Here is a 16,203-nt window from a genome sequence, read left to right as displayed (position 1 = left end):
TTTAGGAAAAGCTTACACGAGATACTTCCCTCTTACATGTAATAAAATGCAATAATGAAGTACACAAGGACACAAGCAACCATTAACTTGTGCCATTGTGCATTTGGATGATTTGGGTATGGGTAATTCCAAACTCTGAGCCTTTGCATTTCTCTGAATCTGTCCTTTTCATTTACAGAAAACCTGATTCACAGAGAATTAACTTCTGGAATTAAACCATAGCTCCAGCTGCTATGCTTTAAGTTTCCCAGACCTTTGTGAATCATTGTGTGGTTTTTGAACAGCCTGGTTGTTGTGACACAAATATTTTAGTAATTGATCAAATATGTTTAGGTCTGGTTGGCTTGTATTTTTAACTAAAAAAATGTCATTTTAAGAAGGATTTCTTTAATTTTTTAGGAAATGAGATTAATCATGTTTTTAAGGCATGATTTCCTTTTAATGTCTCCAACTAAGTGAAGCACAAGAATTATTTTGATTTTTTTGTCTCAGCCTTTACAGCTTTGTTGGGATTTCGGTATGGTTTTTTTCTAAGTCCTCCTTCAAAAGCTCTGGAGTGAGTTCTCACTGCTTGGCAGTGTAAACTGCCTCCTTGTTTAGTGTTCTAGGAAAAAGTCCTGGCCACCAATGGCTGAGACCATAAAAAACTCAGACCTCTGATGCACCAGAGTAGATAAGCAACAGGACAGAGAGCCCAAAGTGGTGATGATCAGAAGCAAAGCTACGTGGGTAGGCTTCAAGCACAACTTGGAGCCCTTCTGCATTTTAATTGCAGGAGAGGAATGAGTCAGTGCTGCCCAGGACTGCTTGGGCCAGGCGGGGCAGACACTATTCCTGGCTTTGCAGCTGGGACTAGGCAGCCTTGAGAGCTTAAGGAACCTTTTACGAAGAGGAGGTTCACACAAGCCCTTGCACCTTGTTCTGTAGTGACTAACTGTAAAGTTTCCTGAATGTCTGCGTTTCATTCAGATTTCTTGAGGGCAGGAAACTAAATTGGATATAGGCCCTGGAGAGACATCCATGTGGGCATTGTGTTTAGCCCAGATCAGCCTCAGAGCAGTGTTCAACATGCTGCTGTGCCAGTGTGGCATCCAGGAACAGAGGCAGGTAGCCATTAACACCCTCACAGAGGGCAGTGCCTTGGTCCCTCTGGAGAGCTGCTGTTCAAGGGCTGTCTGCAAGCACAGGGCACCGTCGTTGAACTAGAGCTCTCTGGCCAAGCTCAAGCACTCTGGCATCAGGTGCAGATGTCTGTTCCTCTGGAAGCCACGGATTACAAGTGCTTTGGATGGAGGAAAGCCCTCTGAAGGTGTCCTGCTCTTCTCTGTGCCTGAAGGAGTGTTCAGAGTGGCTGCTGGGTATTGTGAGAGAAGCGGTTAGCAGCTTGCCCCATGCTCGGTGTTCGTGCAGCGTGAGCACGCTGCTGATCTTGCATGGAGTGAGGCTCTGCACTTATGTGTGGAGCGAAAAAGCCAACTACAGTTGCATCCCTCTGCTGCTGGGATGGCTGCATGTGCTGGTGTACGCACCATGGCAGGGAGTCTGGGAGATGGTGCAGGGCTGGCAGGCTCACAGCACTGAGAAGCCAGCCCTGCACTGGAGGCTTTTTGGTCCTTTCACTGAAAGCCTGCAGGTCCCTTGTTTTCCTTCAGGTATGCTTGAGCAACTTTAATTTCAGTCCCTGCGCTGGCACTGCTTGCTTTAAACCACTCTTAGGTATTTTCAGGATGTAACACTAGGAGTTACCAGGCAGACCAATGATATTAAGAAATGACAGTACAACTTGTTTCCAGTTTTTAATGCTTTCTTGTAAAACTGAAAATATAAAACCAGCTGAGCAAATGAAGATCTTTATATACATGAGGTCTGTGATTAAAAAAATCCTTTTAGTTAAAAAAAAAAAGAATTGCCCAATGAGTTAAATGAAAACTGATTAAAGGGAACAACATTCTCAAACTGTGGGTTTTTTCAGGAAAAAAAAAAAAAACCAAACCCCTTCTTTACAAGTTTATTATATAAGTTACATTTACACTTTACTGAGAGAACTTACAAAACAAGCTGCTTGAAATGCTCCTCATTCCCTTAAAGCATGAATTTCAAAGTGCCACAGCAAAGGAACAGGCTGCAATATTTATTATCTCATACAGACTAGTCATGTATAAAATGGATTGGTACATGTGAGGTGTTGATTTAAATGAGCACATATAGGGGTACAGACTAAATACAGGTACTTGAACAACACCTTTGTAATTACATACACGTTATAGCTATAAGATAGGAGACCAGGTCAGCACTGCTCTTAGGTGTCAGTGTAGATGGAAGGAATGTGATTCAAGCAGTGATCAAAGGCGCTGTTCTGGAAGAATCCATTCTCATCAGTGCTGTTGGAGACCATGTCTTCAGCTACACACTGTGCCTCAGAGACTGCTTCATAGCCTGCAAGCATGACAAGGGGCACGGACACGCATTAGTACCACAGCACATATAAGGAAGGCAGTGTAGTTTGAGGCCTGGGATGATACAGCACAGTGTTAATGCGAAGACAATAGAGCTTGCCATCAAAGCCTCACCCAGGAGATGCACCAACAACTCTCCATGGGCATGTGTGTCATAGCAGATGGGGCTCCCATTCATTGCTGTAGCACTACCCTGTTTGCAAGCAAAGTGCAAGTATCAGGGTATGACTCTCTTGGGACTTTGCAGTCATTATCTGAGTAGGATGTCAAAACAATGAGTGGGCAAGGATCCTAGTAAGTGTGCACTACAAGTGATGCAATCTTCTTATTTTGTGTGGTTTTCCTTTTAATGGCACTTAGGGAAAATGGTCCATGTGTTGCCCAGCTGCTCTTGAGGTTCAGAAGAACTCTGGATCCTACATACACTGGATCCCCATATACTGCAGAAGTCTGTCTGCATAAGGTCAGGCCTACAGGACATATGGAAGAAGATGTGCACCACATTGTCCTCAGCCCATCAAAGCTGCTGGCTCTTCACCTGGCTGAGCTGGCTGGTGCTTGGCTAGCTACCAGAAAGCCACTTTGGTGGGGACCAATTTTTCTGTCCTGTTCCTTTTAGCATGCAAAAAATTCCATAGCCGTTACAGGCCTCCTGAACTGTGCATCCCTCTGGAAAGAAACGGGTTTACTTCCTACCAGGTGCTATGGCAGCTGGAACATCAGAGAGGCTGAAACAAAAAGTTTATTGCCTACCCCAAAGCACATGAAAATCCCCATTTATGCCCACTGTAATTCCACTGGAACCTGCTTTTGCAACTGGCCACTCGGGGCTCAAATACACTATTCATGTTGCTGCAGGCCAGCTCTTGCCTTACTTCACTCCTTGTGCTGCTCTTCTTTCTGCTTATCAACCTGTGCCTGTACTTCTCACACCAGCCAGACCCTCCTATCTGTTCCATGGCACTGCTGCCTGCCCTCAGGCCTGGGCCACCTTCTATACCTTCTCCTTCAATAGGCTTTAGCCCTCTCCCCAAACTACTACATGAAGCACTAACTCCTTACGTTCATCCTTTAACATACACTCTCTTTTACCCTGCACTACCTGCTCTGGTAAGTACTTGGAAAATGTCTGTGTCAGCTTCTGAGCAAGGTTCTGACCCCTGCACCCAGTCCACAGAACCCACCTACCATAATTTTCATAGTCAGCAGCAATATTAAGTCAGCTGAGGCACCCCATGGAAGATTGATCTAGCTCAGAACATGCTTGTGAACTGAGTGCCTGATGTAGCATTTATTAAATCTCTCCCAAATCACACTGTGTGAATTGCAAGCCAGTGTGTGGGCTCAATGGAGATGTTCTGTGGAGCCTCTGGGAAAGGACTGTTCAGTTCCTCAGCTTCAGTGGCAGATGAGGCTTGCTCTTCTTTTGAGCTTTTCTCTCATCTCTGCTGCCTGTCCCAGGCTTAGCTGAGGCCTCCAGGCTGTGCGGCACCCCCAGCAGTGAGGACAGACCTGGAGTCAAAAGCCAGTCCTGATTTCAGAAAGCACCATGGGCTCAGTCCCCAGAACTGAGTTCTAGGTATTTTACCGTTCGGTTTCTGCTATTTGAGACCCAATTCTCTCCTTATTTACATTTCTGCATTTTCTGTGGTGCATTAATTTCCTGTTAGTTTACAGGTCAAGCTCTGCTGCCTGCAGGAATCTGGCAGGCAGCGCATGGCCAGTGGCTCTGGAAGATGAACTTGGGCTGTTTATCTGCCCTCTGCTGTCTCAGCCCAGGCAGAGTGACCAGCGTTTTGCTGAGTTCTGGGAGTGTTTATGCTATGCTAATTTCTGTTTGATGAGCCTGTATACAGGGTGGGTACACAACCACAGATGGAGAAAGCTCAAGATAAGCATACACCCCAGAAATCATTATTAGATTCCAGATAGAGTAAACTATCCAATGTCCTGAACAGAGGATAAAAATTTATTGACTGTTAATGTGATTCATGGAACAGCTGCTTGCCAGTCACATTTGGCATTCCTGGGAGATGAGATCTCATTTAGTATTAATGGTGCTATAAAAGCCTGCAAAAAAATTAATGCTTAGCCTTGATGAATCTTGCAAACCTGAATGGTTCCATTTTACGCACAAAAAGATAAGATTTATGTATTTCATATATATATATTTATGTTGCAGCCTTTTAAGTGTTTGCATACCTCAATAACCACTCTAAAAACAAAAGTACTGCATAGAAACATTTCATAATAGTTTAGCCCCAGACAGAAAAATCAACTGTTGTTGAAGTTGGTGTCTTGCCACAGGATTATTCTTTGCTCCTACAATTTCTTTTGGAAAGTTTATTTAGTCTGTTCTTTAAATATTGCAGGCTGTCAATCTGAACGTGAAATTCGATGTTAACATGAAAAAAACCTATGTTTTAGTAACATCAAACTAATGAATAACACAAAAGAATTCAAAGCTGAAGCTGAAACTTCATCTTAAGCTTTTCCCTTGTGTTGGTTACTGACGCACACACTCTAGTGTGGAGCAGCAGACAAATGCAGGCACGCTCGCTCTGAACACAGTCTCCTTTAATGCAAAACAAACAGGAAAGTCAGCTCTAATTTTGTGGTCTGACTCAGGCTCCATTTCAAAAAGCATTTAAACATGTGTTCTCAGTACTGGCCTTAACTGGGATGCCCTCCCGAGTTCAGACATGAAGAGCAATCTCTCAGAGATCTGCAAGTAAAGACTGCAGCAGATGGTGGTGTTGCATGTCTCTGACAGCACATTTTGTTTGATTTCAGTAATGCTGTCAATGCTCAATTGCAGTTTTAAAGGTAAGAAAGAAAAGCTTTATAAAAGTGAATGCCCAAGTCCTGAAGCATTGTGGTGATCTAGCTGTAACAACTTGCTGCAAATTCTACATGATGCACATACAAAGCTAAATGGGAAAGCACGGCTGCCATGAACATGCAGCAGCACAAACACAGCAGAAAGTACTGAAAGAAACTGCCTGGTGTTTTTAGCTGCATTTATCAAGGCTGTGCCTTTCCATTCTCTGAGCAGCGGTACTGCCAAACAGAGCCAGCCTCTTAGATGGACAGCAAGTCCCTGCTGCTGCTATCTTCTCAGTGGTGTAACTGCCTTCTTCACTTTGATCTGATCTAAAAGCCTTGCCAAGCACACCTGGAGACATGTACAGTGAATAGCCCACACAATAAGTGTGAGACACATTTTGTTTACAGCTCTCCTAAGGTGTACAGCCTGTGACATCCATCAGAATGAAAGGACAATTTGTCTATCAGTCAAGTACAGGAGGGATTAAAGAAAACAGTTTTGCTTTTCTTCTGGGATTTGCATAGGGACAAGGGAATTTCAGTGACTGAGGGGTTTATGTAAACATATTTTTGCAATAACATTGGCTATAAAACATGTTCCTTTACCCTCCCTGGTAAAAACAGCACATGGATAACTGTAGGCAAAACCAATTACCTGTTGAAGCTAAAGGTGCATTGAGTATGTGATAGCCATTCTGTCTCAGAGGATTAAAGCAATGGGATTCCCCTGTGAGCACATCACTGGCGACGGACTGGTCCACTGTTCTGTAGCAGTCTCCATAGTGGAAACAGTTTTGTATTGAGTGAAAGCTGCCTTGGTAACCTGCAACAGATATTATTGCACACATATTTTAACACTGCTGCCAGACAATTAGCTCCATTTCTGTCACCCTGCTTCATTACTGCTGGGAAGGGGTTAGCTCCTCCTCAGTTGTAGCTGTGAAAAAATTATCATGCTACTCCAGAAGACACAACAGTACAAAACTACACCAGATCGATCCCACAAGGTGCTGTGGACTGTGAACCCCATCAAGCAAAAATCTCAAGGTGCTTCAATTCAAACAATAGATTAGCTGAAGGCAGTCAACAGCCCTCTTGTGTCCAAAGCTAAGTAGGTACTCTGCTGGATTGGGTTCAGGATGCTCAGCTCCTAAGGGAATGTGTCTATAATGAATTAATTTAAATAATTCGATATTTAAGTGACTAGCTCTGCTTTCTTTTCAGCTGAGTGAAGTCTTTTCCCATTATGCACTGTGGGAGACAGCACCATTTACTCAAAATATCTTCAAGAGTACCTTAAACCTCTTCTCTTCCAGCCTGCTCCAATTTCTAAATGAAACCTCTTCCACTAAACACAGAGCCACAATATCCACAAGGAAAACAGAACTAGAGGTGCAGGACTGACTCCAGACAGACATCAGGTGAAGGCCCTGAGCTCAGTCAGAGGTTCTTCTTGCTTCTGAGAAGTGCTGAGATCAGTCTGTATAGTCTCTAGCTGCCTCAGTCACTCTGCTTTCGGGGCATGCGCGACTTTTGTCCCATGCAGCGCCTGCATTGCTTATGGCCTGCTGTTTTTTAAAGGGTCATATTACCAGTGGACCAGCAGTTGGGGTTTGCCAGCAGAAGCTGTGAATGGGTTACAACACTACAAAAGAAGATCTTTAACAGTAAAGGCAAATGAATTGCTGAGGAAGGAATTTTACAACTTACAAGTTTGTGCCAGCATCCTAAAAGAAAATGTTACCTGCTCCCAAGAGCATCCTCAAAGCGTGACACAAGTTTTATAATCACTGTGGCCTGATTTAATTCTCTCTTCCTCTTGCCTCAATACCTTCTTCCTGTTTCCAGGTGCATCACGCACTGTTTGCACATACAAATGCACATTTGTATGAGCTGGCCCATTTCCTATCTTCTCTGAAAGGCCTTCTGAAATGATGGTCCAGCCCTTAAGTATGGCTGAAGTCAGCCAAGTCAGGCTTAAAGTTCAATAGAATGTGCCACCAGGATTTTCCTCTTAATTGCCAGAAAAAATACAGAGCTCTTGTCTTTCTCCCCTCAGTCTTACTCAGAGTGAAGCATTTCCTATGAACTGCTGCACAAGCTCCAAGCAGTTGAGTCAGACACAGGCAGCATCAGATCTGGAGTGGGTACATGTCAGCAGAGCTCCACTGCTGAAGTGGAAGACCTGCCTTATTGGGCCAGCCTGCAGCTGTTCAGTCACTTCAGAAATGAGAGACCTGGGTGCTGCACAGGCTGGCATCTGGCCCTTAAAATCCTGTCCTCTTTCCTGTTAAGAACGCACTCCTGTCTTTTTCTGTATCTCCCTTCTACTACTAAAGTTTGACCACACAGTGTCAGGCAAAGCTCAGGGTCTGTCTGTCAGTCCTGACCATGGTTTCTGAGGTGGTGATAAATAAGGCTAAGTGAGGCAGTTCTTCAGAAGAAATGCAATGACCTCATTGGGTGGTGAGATCTTGGCTCTGAGGTTTAATTAATAAGTCTTTTGAGAGACTCTGCAAGGCTTAGAAACAGTTTCTTGAGGACCTGCAATCCTCCACCACAGATTCCCTGCACTGTTGGTACCCATCGCTGGTGAAGCACTGGTTGATGGCTCTACAGAGAGAGACACTCTGCTCACTGTACCAAAGCTGGCTGTGTTTGCTGCTAGGTGGAAGAAGGCCCAGAGATTTGGACAGCTGAGTGTTAAATGATGCATGGCCTTCCTTGGAATAAATAGACAACCACCTCTATTTACTGCTTGGCTCAGAGAACCAAAGAGCTCCTCTGAGAGGTAGCAAAGCCAGCTTTTGATGTGGCTTTAGGTGCAGTACTTTATTGCTTGTCTTTTGATAATTATCCTGGCTTTGCTGTTTACAAACCAGGAGTGCCCTGCTCTAAGCCTTCTAAAAATACATCCTTTTGAGATGAGCAGTGAAAAAAGGGAGACACTTGGCTGGAGAGGAGGTGGAACTGTTTGCAGACAGCATTCTATGCATTTGTAGAGAAACAAACTGCCCCTTTTCCAGCATGTCAGCTATACACATCACTTCTGGGGAAGGCATGATGTGGATTTTCTCTGTCTCAGTAATTGCTGCCCTTTCATTGTGCTCCCAGGCTGGCCTTTGTTAAATCAATTAAATATCTTGATGATCTACAGGGCTGGCACAGCAACTAAAAAAAACAGAGAACAGCCAAGCATGACAGAACTGGATTGAAACTAGCTGGATCCAGGCTGTTTGCAAGAACTTTGAGTAAAGGTTGCGTTTGAAGTATTTTAAGTTACCCTGTCTAGGTGCTCAGGAAAAGATCCCTGTGGCAAAGAATGGCCTCGTGATCAGAAGCCTGGAAAAGAACCACCATAAGCAATCAAATTCTCCCTTGGTTTGCAGCATCTATCCCTCAGCATCACTGTGTGAGGATCTGAAAGGGCAGCACAAAAAGTGTTACTGGAACTGTGCAATGAAAAGATGCTCTGAAGGAAAAGGGGGGTGGTACTGCACTGCAGGAAAACTGGTGTTTCCACACTGCTGTATGCACTGGGAACCAGTTTCTGCTGGGTGCCTTCCAAAGAAAATACAGAGAGAGACACCATTCCTTTTCAGTCTGCTAGCAGAAGTGCTAAATCAGGCAGCAAACTAAAGAACAAAGGTAGAGTGAGGAAGGGAAAAGCTCCAGCAGCAACACTGGGCAGGTAAAACAAACCCTGAGCCCTTCAACCCTTCTGACCTGAGCAATATAACAAAAGCTTGTCCCTTTTTCATTAGCTTTGTAGAAATGATAGGACAGTGGGACCCTAAAGGAAAGGGATAGAGGCATTCCATGTGTATGGAAAAAGGCAGAGAGATGGCTATGGGAGGAGAGGACTAAAGGGCAGGTAGTTGCTTCCTTGAGGATGAAAAGTGAAGTGGGACAGAGATCCCAGATAGCTTTTGCAATTGCAGAAGAAGAAAAGGAGCTGGAGGCTCGAGACAGCTCCTCTGCATAGACAAGAGCCCTGGGCAGATGGCTTGGGCTGCCAGTGCCTGCTTTGTCCCTGCTGTTGGGCTCTCACAGCAGACACTTCAGTGCCTGGCTGGAGACCTGTCAGCAAGCACTGCTATTTCGCTTCAGAGCGCTTCCATGACTCATCTCCAGCACATCTCACGTCACTGTGTGGAGGTTTCATGGGGAGCAACAGTGGCTGTGGTTTATTCAGGAGGACTCTGACCTTGCTTCTGAGACACCAGAGAACCACAGTTGTAGCTGCTGAACCTGATCTCCAGTGCCACTACTGGGACGTACAGGAAGAATTTGGTGATGCTCCCTGTGCTTAAACTGGGCATGAAACAACACCTGGGCATGAAGAAGTGTGCCTGCATCATCAGAAGCTGCATTTCAGCTGCATGTTTGTCACAGAGTGTGGGGATGAGCCCTGAGGTGACTGGAATTGCACATTCCCAGGCTGAAGGACTGCAGGATCGGGGGGGCTGCTATGTCACTGAGATTTTTGTCATGACTTTTGCTATGCATTCTGTTCTCCCACCTGCTTTTTCAGAGGCACAGTCACAGAGCTGCTTTTGATACCAGGTAGGTTGGCTCTTGCTGATGACCTTCAGTAGACTGGCATGGCTCAGGGCTGTTCCAGAGGATCTGAGCCTCATTCATCTCTTACAGCATTAAAAAGGGAAAACTGCCAGCTCGTTTAAATGCTGAGTGTTCCCCAAACCCAAAGTGACTGGAGAAGGGATGGACGGGTTGTGTGAGCTGGAGCAGCCACAAGGACTTTTGTAACAACTAAACCCAGAGGAGGTTTCATTCGTTTTAGACAACTGACTCTCGTTGCTTGCAGGCAACATATTTGACTTGAATGTGCAAAGCCAGTCAGAGCTTTAGTGCAGTTATGCAATGAAAGAAAGGTGCTTGGGGTTGGTGTTGTTCAGTTGTGGTTCCTTCAGGTTTTTAAAAATGCTTTACACAGAAAGTGCCAGGAATTAAGATAATGATTAAAACCTCATAAGCAGCGGCTCAGCTAACCAAGTGTGGTTGCTTGAACTGACTGCGGAGCATTCTTTACAAGCTGGAAAAAGCCTCCCTTCAGTGGTTAAAATAGGAAGTAAGCAGGAAGGCTTGCCTGGTGCAGGCAGCCCTGCTCCTTCGAGCAGAGCAAAGGCATGGTACCAATTTGGCAACAAGTGTTGCACCAATACTTTTTTTCCACGTGGATTTAAAGTTTTCCTTCTGTTTTGATTTAACTTAAAAAAAAAAAATGCTGAGGTTAATTTTCAAGTGAAGAACTTACTAAAAAATCCTGTCGGTTTAAATGGCCACTATTAAATGTTTTATGTGCAGTAGATGTAGAAATATAGCAGTTAATAAAGGAACAAGCCAAGTTCCAAACATAACACTGAGTTACAGTTTTGCTTTGAAATAATTTGTGTTAGAAAAGCTGCAGTTAGCCCCTTCCCACAGCTCGCTGCCTGCTTCTCCAAGGCATGGCCTTAAGAAACTCCCAAGCAGCTTTAAAATGAGTGATGTCATGGGCAAATAATTGGCATCTGCCCATTAAATGTCATCTCTCCTTATGTGTATATATCCTTACATATGTGTATATATCCTTATGGAATTTGCATCCACATGCAAAGAAATCTCAGCTTTTTCAAATGCAATATCATTTCTGACAAGAATCATGGAATTGTCAGGGTTGGAAAGGACCTCAAGGACCATCTAGTTCCAACCCCCCTGCCATGGGCACAGACAGCCCCATCAGGTATAAGTAACTACAGGATTCCACTGCCTGCCACATTCTTTCAGTGTGTAATAATTTCCACGTGATTTTAGACAGCCAGGTTTGAACACACAAACAAGGTCAGCTCAGCATTTCATTATCAGTAGTTCTCCTGCCAGCCTGATGAAGTCTTTTAAACACCTGGGATCCAAAATGTTTGTATGCTTCTGTGCAGACACCCAGTTCTGCAGCTGGGCTTTCACACTCTTGCTCTTCTCCACAAAAACTCCAAACTCCCAGTACTCCTACAGGTTCCATTAGGAAAATGTGCTATGAATGAACTGAGATGCAAAAAAAGAAAGCTGTAGAGCGAGCAGAGCTAAGCACAGGTTACAGATCAATTGATTTCAAAGGCTGCTAATCAAAATTGATTTCTGAATGACCCCTTCCATAATGAATTTGTAATAATCCCCTCAGCCTTTGGCCAAAGTGGGAAATGATTGCTTCTGCAAAACCACATGACATAACACTTAGAAAGCAACAATTCACTCAAAGGGAAATGTGGTTTTCTTAAGGAATAAAGTCAATTTATTTAAGTGGTTCAAAACTTGTTCTGTCTTTGCATTTGTTTCTGCCATGGTAATGAGCTGCTAAAACTTTCCTCTTGTGGCTTGTAGCTATTTAGCTCATTATGGTAACATAATCATATATCATTATATGCTATCATAAATCTGCCACTGCTCCCTTACAGAGTTAATCTTTTTAAATTGACTAATCTGTTGAGCATCAGGTTGAGTTAGTTTTTCCTTCGGCACAAATCATTTAACGTAACACACTTTAATTTTTCAGACTCAGTCAGTCCAGCCAAAGAACTCAAGTACTCCTCAGAGAGTGCTGAGCAGAGGGAACTGTTGGGTCTTGAACCCCATTATGGTTGTGAATTGCTGACTGGGTTTGTGCTCAGCTCCTGTGCTTCAGACCCAGCCTTAGCATATATATAGAGAGAGCAAACCTCTTATTCTGCCCCCTGGTAAACTGATCACAGCTGGTACTTTGCCAGCCAAAATCACCTTACACAAATGACAGTACAGCTGTGAAACCAGTTTCAGAAAGCCATTTATCTGCCTGTATAAACTGAAACACTTGGCTATACTTGCAGACAGACACATGTCCTGCATGCTCCTTCATGGTGAAGATTTACCACACTTAAGCAGCATGCCATCTGGATTAGATAACACAGGCCTTTAATATGCAAGCTCCTGTTACTGGAGTGATCTGTAATAACAATATAATACCTTTTGGAAATTTATACTTCAGAAACTGCAGGAGCATTAGTTCCCACAGCACAACTCAGAAACAGGTAAATAAGCTCCTGAGTAAAAAGGCTGAGTAATTCAGAACAAAAAAACATTTCAAATTAGGCAGTGGGTCAGCTGCTTGGCTGCTGCCATTCCCATCCTCAAACCACACTAACACTCTCCAGTTGTGCAGAATGCTTTTGCATGTTCTTATATAAAATATAACAGAATAATTAAAGAGCAAAATATTTTTTCTTTGTCTGAGCTCATGTCCAGCACATCACTGTCAGTGGACTGAGCAGAACATGGCCCATGTGTGCCCCTTAGCCCACGTGCTGTGGGACTACAGGGATGTGGCTCTGGCCGGTGTGATGCACAGCTAGTAGCCATCAGCTGTATGGTGACAGCAATCCCTTATTGACAATCAAGGAGTGAGTCTGGGCTGGGTACCTCACTTCATCTTTAAAAGAAGAGCTCATCTTCTAACTATCTTTTTGAAAACTTCCTAAAACAGCGGAGTGCAGGCAGCCAGTCTGCTCTTTGATAGCTTTCTCCACTACAGTAACATAGCGCAGCATGACCTGGGCTGACATTTTGGCTCCACATAGAGCAAGCCACTAAACCCAGGAGTTCCCACTGAAGTGCTGTCTGTCCCTTCAGACAGTTTGCACTGGCTGAAATTCCAAACCCCAAAATTCTTACTCCCCAATTAGAAATCAGGAAAGTTGGGGGAGGGAAGGGCGGGGTAGAAAAAAGAAGAAGAGGGAAGAGTTACCTTGAGCCCCCTGCTGTGCAGACTGGGCTTGGAATGGTGCATATGGTTTGTTTGGTACTCCAGAGAACTGCTGCCCGTGGGGTGAGTGGCTGTGGGCTGCTGGAGAGCTGTGTTTCTGCAGCAGGGAAGGTGGAACTAAAGCTTTCAGGGGGCTGACAAGCGGAGAGATGATATTGGGAGCAAGCCTAGAAAGAGAAAATACAGAAAGACTTGACACATCACATCACAGTATGGGAAAATGAAACACTTGTGAGGCTCTGTTTCCATGAGGGCCAAACTACAGAAATGTTTGCTTTGCAGGTAGAAATTATCTGGGAACAAAATAAAATGCTGTGGTGCTGCTTTCAGGTGTTTGTCAAGAGGAGAGAAAGGGAGACAGAAACGATTTCTGTTCCTTCACAGTGATGCCCTGGACTAGCCACGCTGACAGCTAAATGACACCAGTCCTCGGTAAGTGACTTAGACACAGCTCCATTTTCCTTTAGCATTCCATGAGCTGATGGACATGTCCAGGAAAGAGCAGTGGAGAATGTGGAGTGAGTAAAAGCAAGGAAATTGTTTAAATGCCTTTGTGGCTGTAATGGAGTCAAGCTTTACACCCAAGATTCAGCCAAGGCAAAGAGAAGCTTCAGTTCCTGTTATTCCTCCTGCAGGATTTTGTAGGTTTAGCAATCTGGCTTTCACTGCAGCAGATGGCTCTGTCCTTTCACGGCAAAGCTTGAGTGTTTGCTTGGGGCAGCACTGCTCAGTGTGAGACTGAAGTGGCTGTACCTGAGAGATTCAGAATTCCTTCCTACATCTGGCATTCAAGCAGCAGAGTGCTGGGGGACAGACCCTGACCCAACACTCCCACAAGTGGATCAGCTGAGAAGGAGCAGCCTCATAAACCCATTTCCATGAAGTCTCTGGGTGTCCTCTGCCATCAATGGAACAGAAAAGCTTCAGTGCTTCCTCAGTGCCATAATGAAACTGTCCTACTAAGGGACAATTCAGTAGCTGGCTCAGAAGGGGAACACTTTGCCAAAGACCTGTCCTTTGGCCACTGACAGCCAGAAAGATGGCACAGTGCAGAAGATGGGGCCAAAAACCTGTCCATACACTTACAAGCCTCTTTTAGAGCTGCATTCAACTGACCCCACAAATCAGTAAATAGGTAGAAGCTGGACCTTTTACCCCCCTCTGGTAGCTCCCACATGGCCTTTTGTTCCATAGCCCAGTGTTACACTTATGTGGGCTGTGGGGACCATATACTCTGCTGCCTCTGGAGATTTTGCTAAACCTAAGCAGCAGCTCTTAGAGTAGCACCAGAACCTTCAGAAGCTAAAATGGCACCTAAGAGCCAGCCTGCTCTCACCCTTCACAGCTACAGGTCCTGGGGCATAGCAATAAAAAGAGAGGTTACAGTACATGGCACCTAGTTGGGATTTCATGGCAGGCATACAAACAATCAGCCAAACCCCAAATTAATTCTCTCACTGGTGTATTCCTCTACCACTGTTCAAGCCCTTCAAACACCTCAGACCATGATTTGCAATAGCACTTCCTTACCAGTTCACACAACTGCTTCTTGGAGCAGTTAGGATTAAACTTGGGGAGCAAGGCTATGCTTGACTTGGGGCTAAGCACTACATGGGAGCACTCAACTCAGGAGGTACAGATGAACTGTGAAATACTGGTGACAACAGCTCCATCAAATGTAACGCCAGAGGCAGAGGAACACTGCCAAAAGCTGTCACAGTGACACCCTGCTAAAAGGGGCTTAAATAAATCAAGCAGGCAAAGCACATCCTATGCTGAAATAATTCTATCTCCCAAAGCAGGAAAATGAGGCAAATAATGAGTGATCAGGGAGACCCTGAGTACCCCCCAGCTGAATGGCAGAAAGAAACCACTATCATTAACTGGGTGAAGGAAGAGGCAGGGGGGGTAGGTGGTGGGGGTGGGGGGTGGCTAGCCAAATGTGTAAGAATTAGAAATTTAAGTGACCCCCCGCGGGGAGTGGCGCTTAGCACCACGTATACCAAAGACGCTTAAAGGCAAAGATAGGAACCAAACGATCGTGGCTGCTTTTTGTTTGCCAGGCACAGTGAAGAGCTCCGCGACAGGGGTGGGCTGAGCTCATCCTGCCCACGGGTGGTGGCTGCGGAGGTGCGAAAGGGATGCGGGGGCCACCTGTGTCCTCTGCAGGGCAGGGACAGAGAATGCTCTGGAGCCCGGGCTGCTGAAAGCAGCCGCTCCGGGGGAGCACGGAGGCTATTCGCTGAGCAGCAGCCGAGCATTGAGATCAGACCCCATGGGGCTCCAGTTTTTCCTCAAAGGTCTCAGCAGAGAAACAGTTGAACACCGATGAGCTGCTGTGCAGCCCAGCTACAAGCTGTACAAATGCTCTCTGATGCATGTCTGTGGTGAGGTATTGCAGCAAGATGGGAGCAAGATGGGCTGAGATGATCTGCTGAGGCCCACAGAAAAGCCTTTGCTACGGTCTCCTCCGAGGCTGCCAGTGAAACACAACCACAAATGACAGCATGGTCTCCAGCCCCTTCCAGCAGCATGCACCCAGACGTAGCCCTGGTCATGCCAGAAGTGTTGTGAGAAGCCTGGAAATGCTTCTCTCTGAAAGGAGATGAAAGGATTGCAGTTGTTTTCATTGGGAAGATAATAGCACAAAGGGATCGTGATAGTGACATTTCGATGGCTCATGACCACACACACATTTGAAAGAGAAACAAAAGATGAAGTAAGAGCTCCCAGGCCCAGCGGAGCCAGAAACAGCTCTGACTGAGGGAGGGACACTTCTGGAGAACCAGAGCTCTGCAACTGCCTGTGCAGGGTGTCCTCTGAAGTGTCCTCTCCCGGCTCCTGCTGGGAAAAGCAGCTTGGCAGGGGTTGGGGGGCGGCTGCCAGGCTGTGCTGCATCCAGTGCTTTGGTGGGATGGCCGAGTAATCACAGCCTTCAACTCTGTGCAGGTATGTTGCATGTCAAACAGCAGTGGTGCACTGAAGGTGCACAGTGGCAGGAATACTGAGGAACCCAGCTGAGGATAAGGACTTGAGGGTGCTGATGGATGAGAAGCTGGACATGAGCAGGCAGTGTGAGCTTGCAGCCAGAAGGCAAATCACATCCTGGGCTGCATCAAAAGATGT

The 16,203-nt window shown here is 45.4% G+C and overlaps 1 protein-coding gene across 1 annotated transcript in view; it reads right to left on the bottom strand.

The window, feature by feature from the left end:
- Nucleotides 1–1,839: 1,839 nt before the first annotated feature.
- The window catches only part of GLIS1 (GLIS family zinc finger 1), a 218,977-nt gene continuing 204,613 nt past the window's right edge, over nucleotides 1,840–16,203 (bottom strand). The window contains exons 9-11 of the mRNA XM_054165435.1: nucleotides 13,060–13,244; nucleotides 5,938–6,105; nucleotides 1,840–2,436 (exon numbers count right to left, since the gene is read on the bottom strand). Coding sequence (XP_054021410.1) covers nucleotides 2,300–2,436; nucleotides 5,938–6,105; nucleotides 13,060–13,244 — 490 coding nt within the window. The 3' untranslated portion in view covers nucleotides 1,840–2,299. The remainder of the gene's footprint in view (nucleotides 2,437–5,937; nucleotides 6,106–13,059; nucleotides 13,245–16,203) is intronic.

This window comes from Dryobates pubescens, chromosome 11 (assembly GCF_014839835.1).
Source record: "Dryobates pubescens isolate bDryPub1 chromosome 11, bDryPub1.pri, whole genome shotgun sequence".
NCBI lineage: Eukaryota > Metazoa > Chordata > Aves > Piciformes > Picidae > Dryobates > Dryobates pubescens.
The sequence above is the reverse complement of the archived record's forward strand: the minus strand, read 5'-3'. Positions and strand labels throughout refer to the sequence as shown.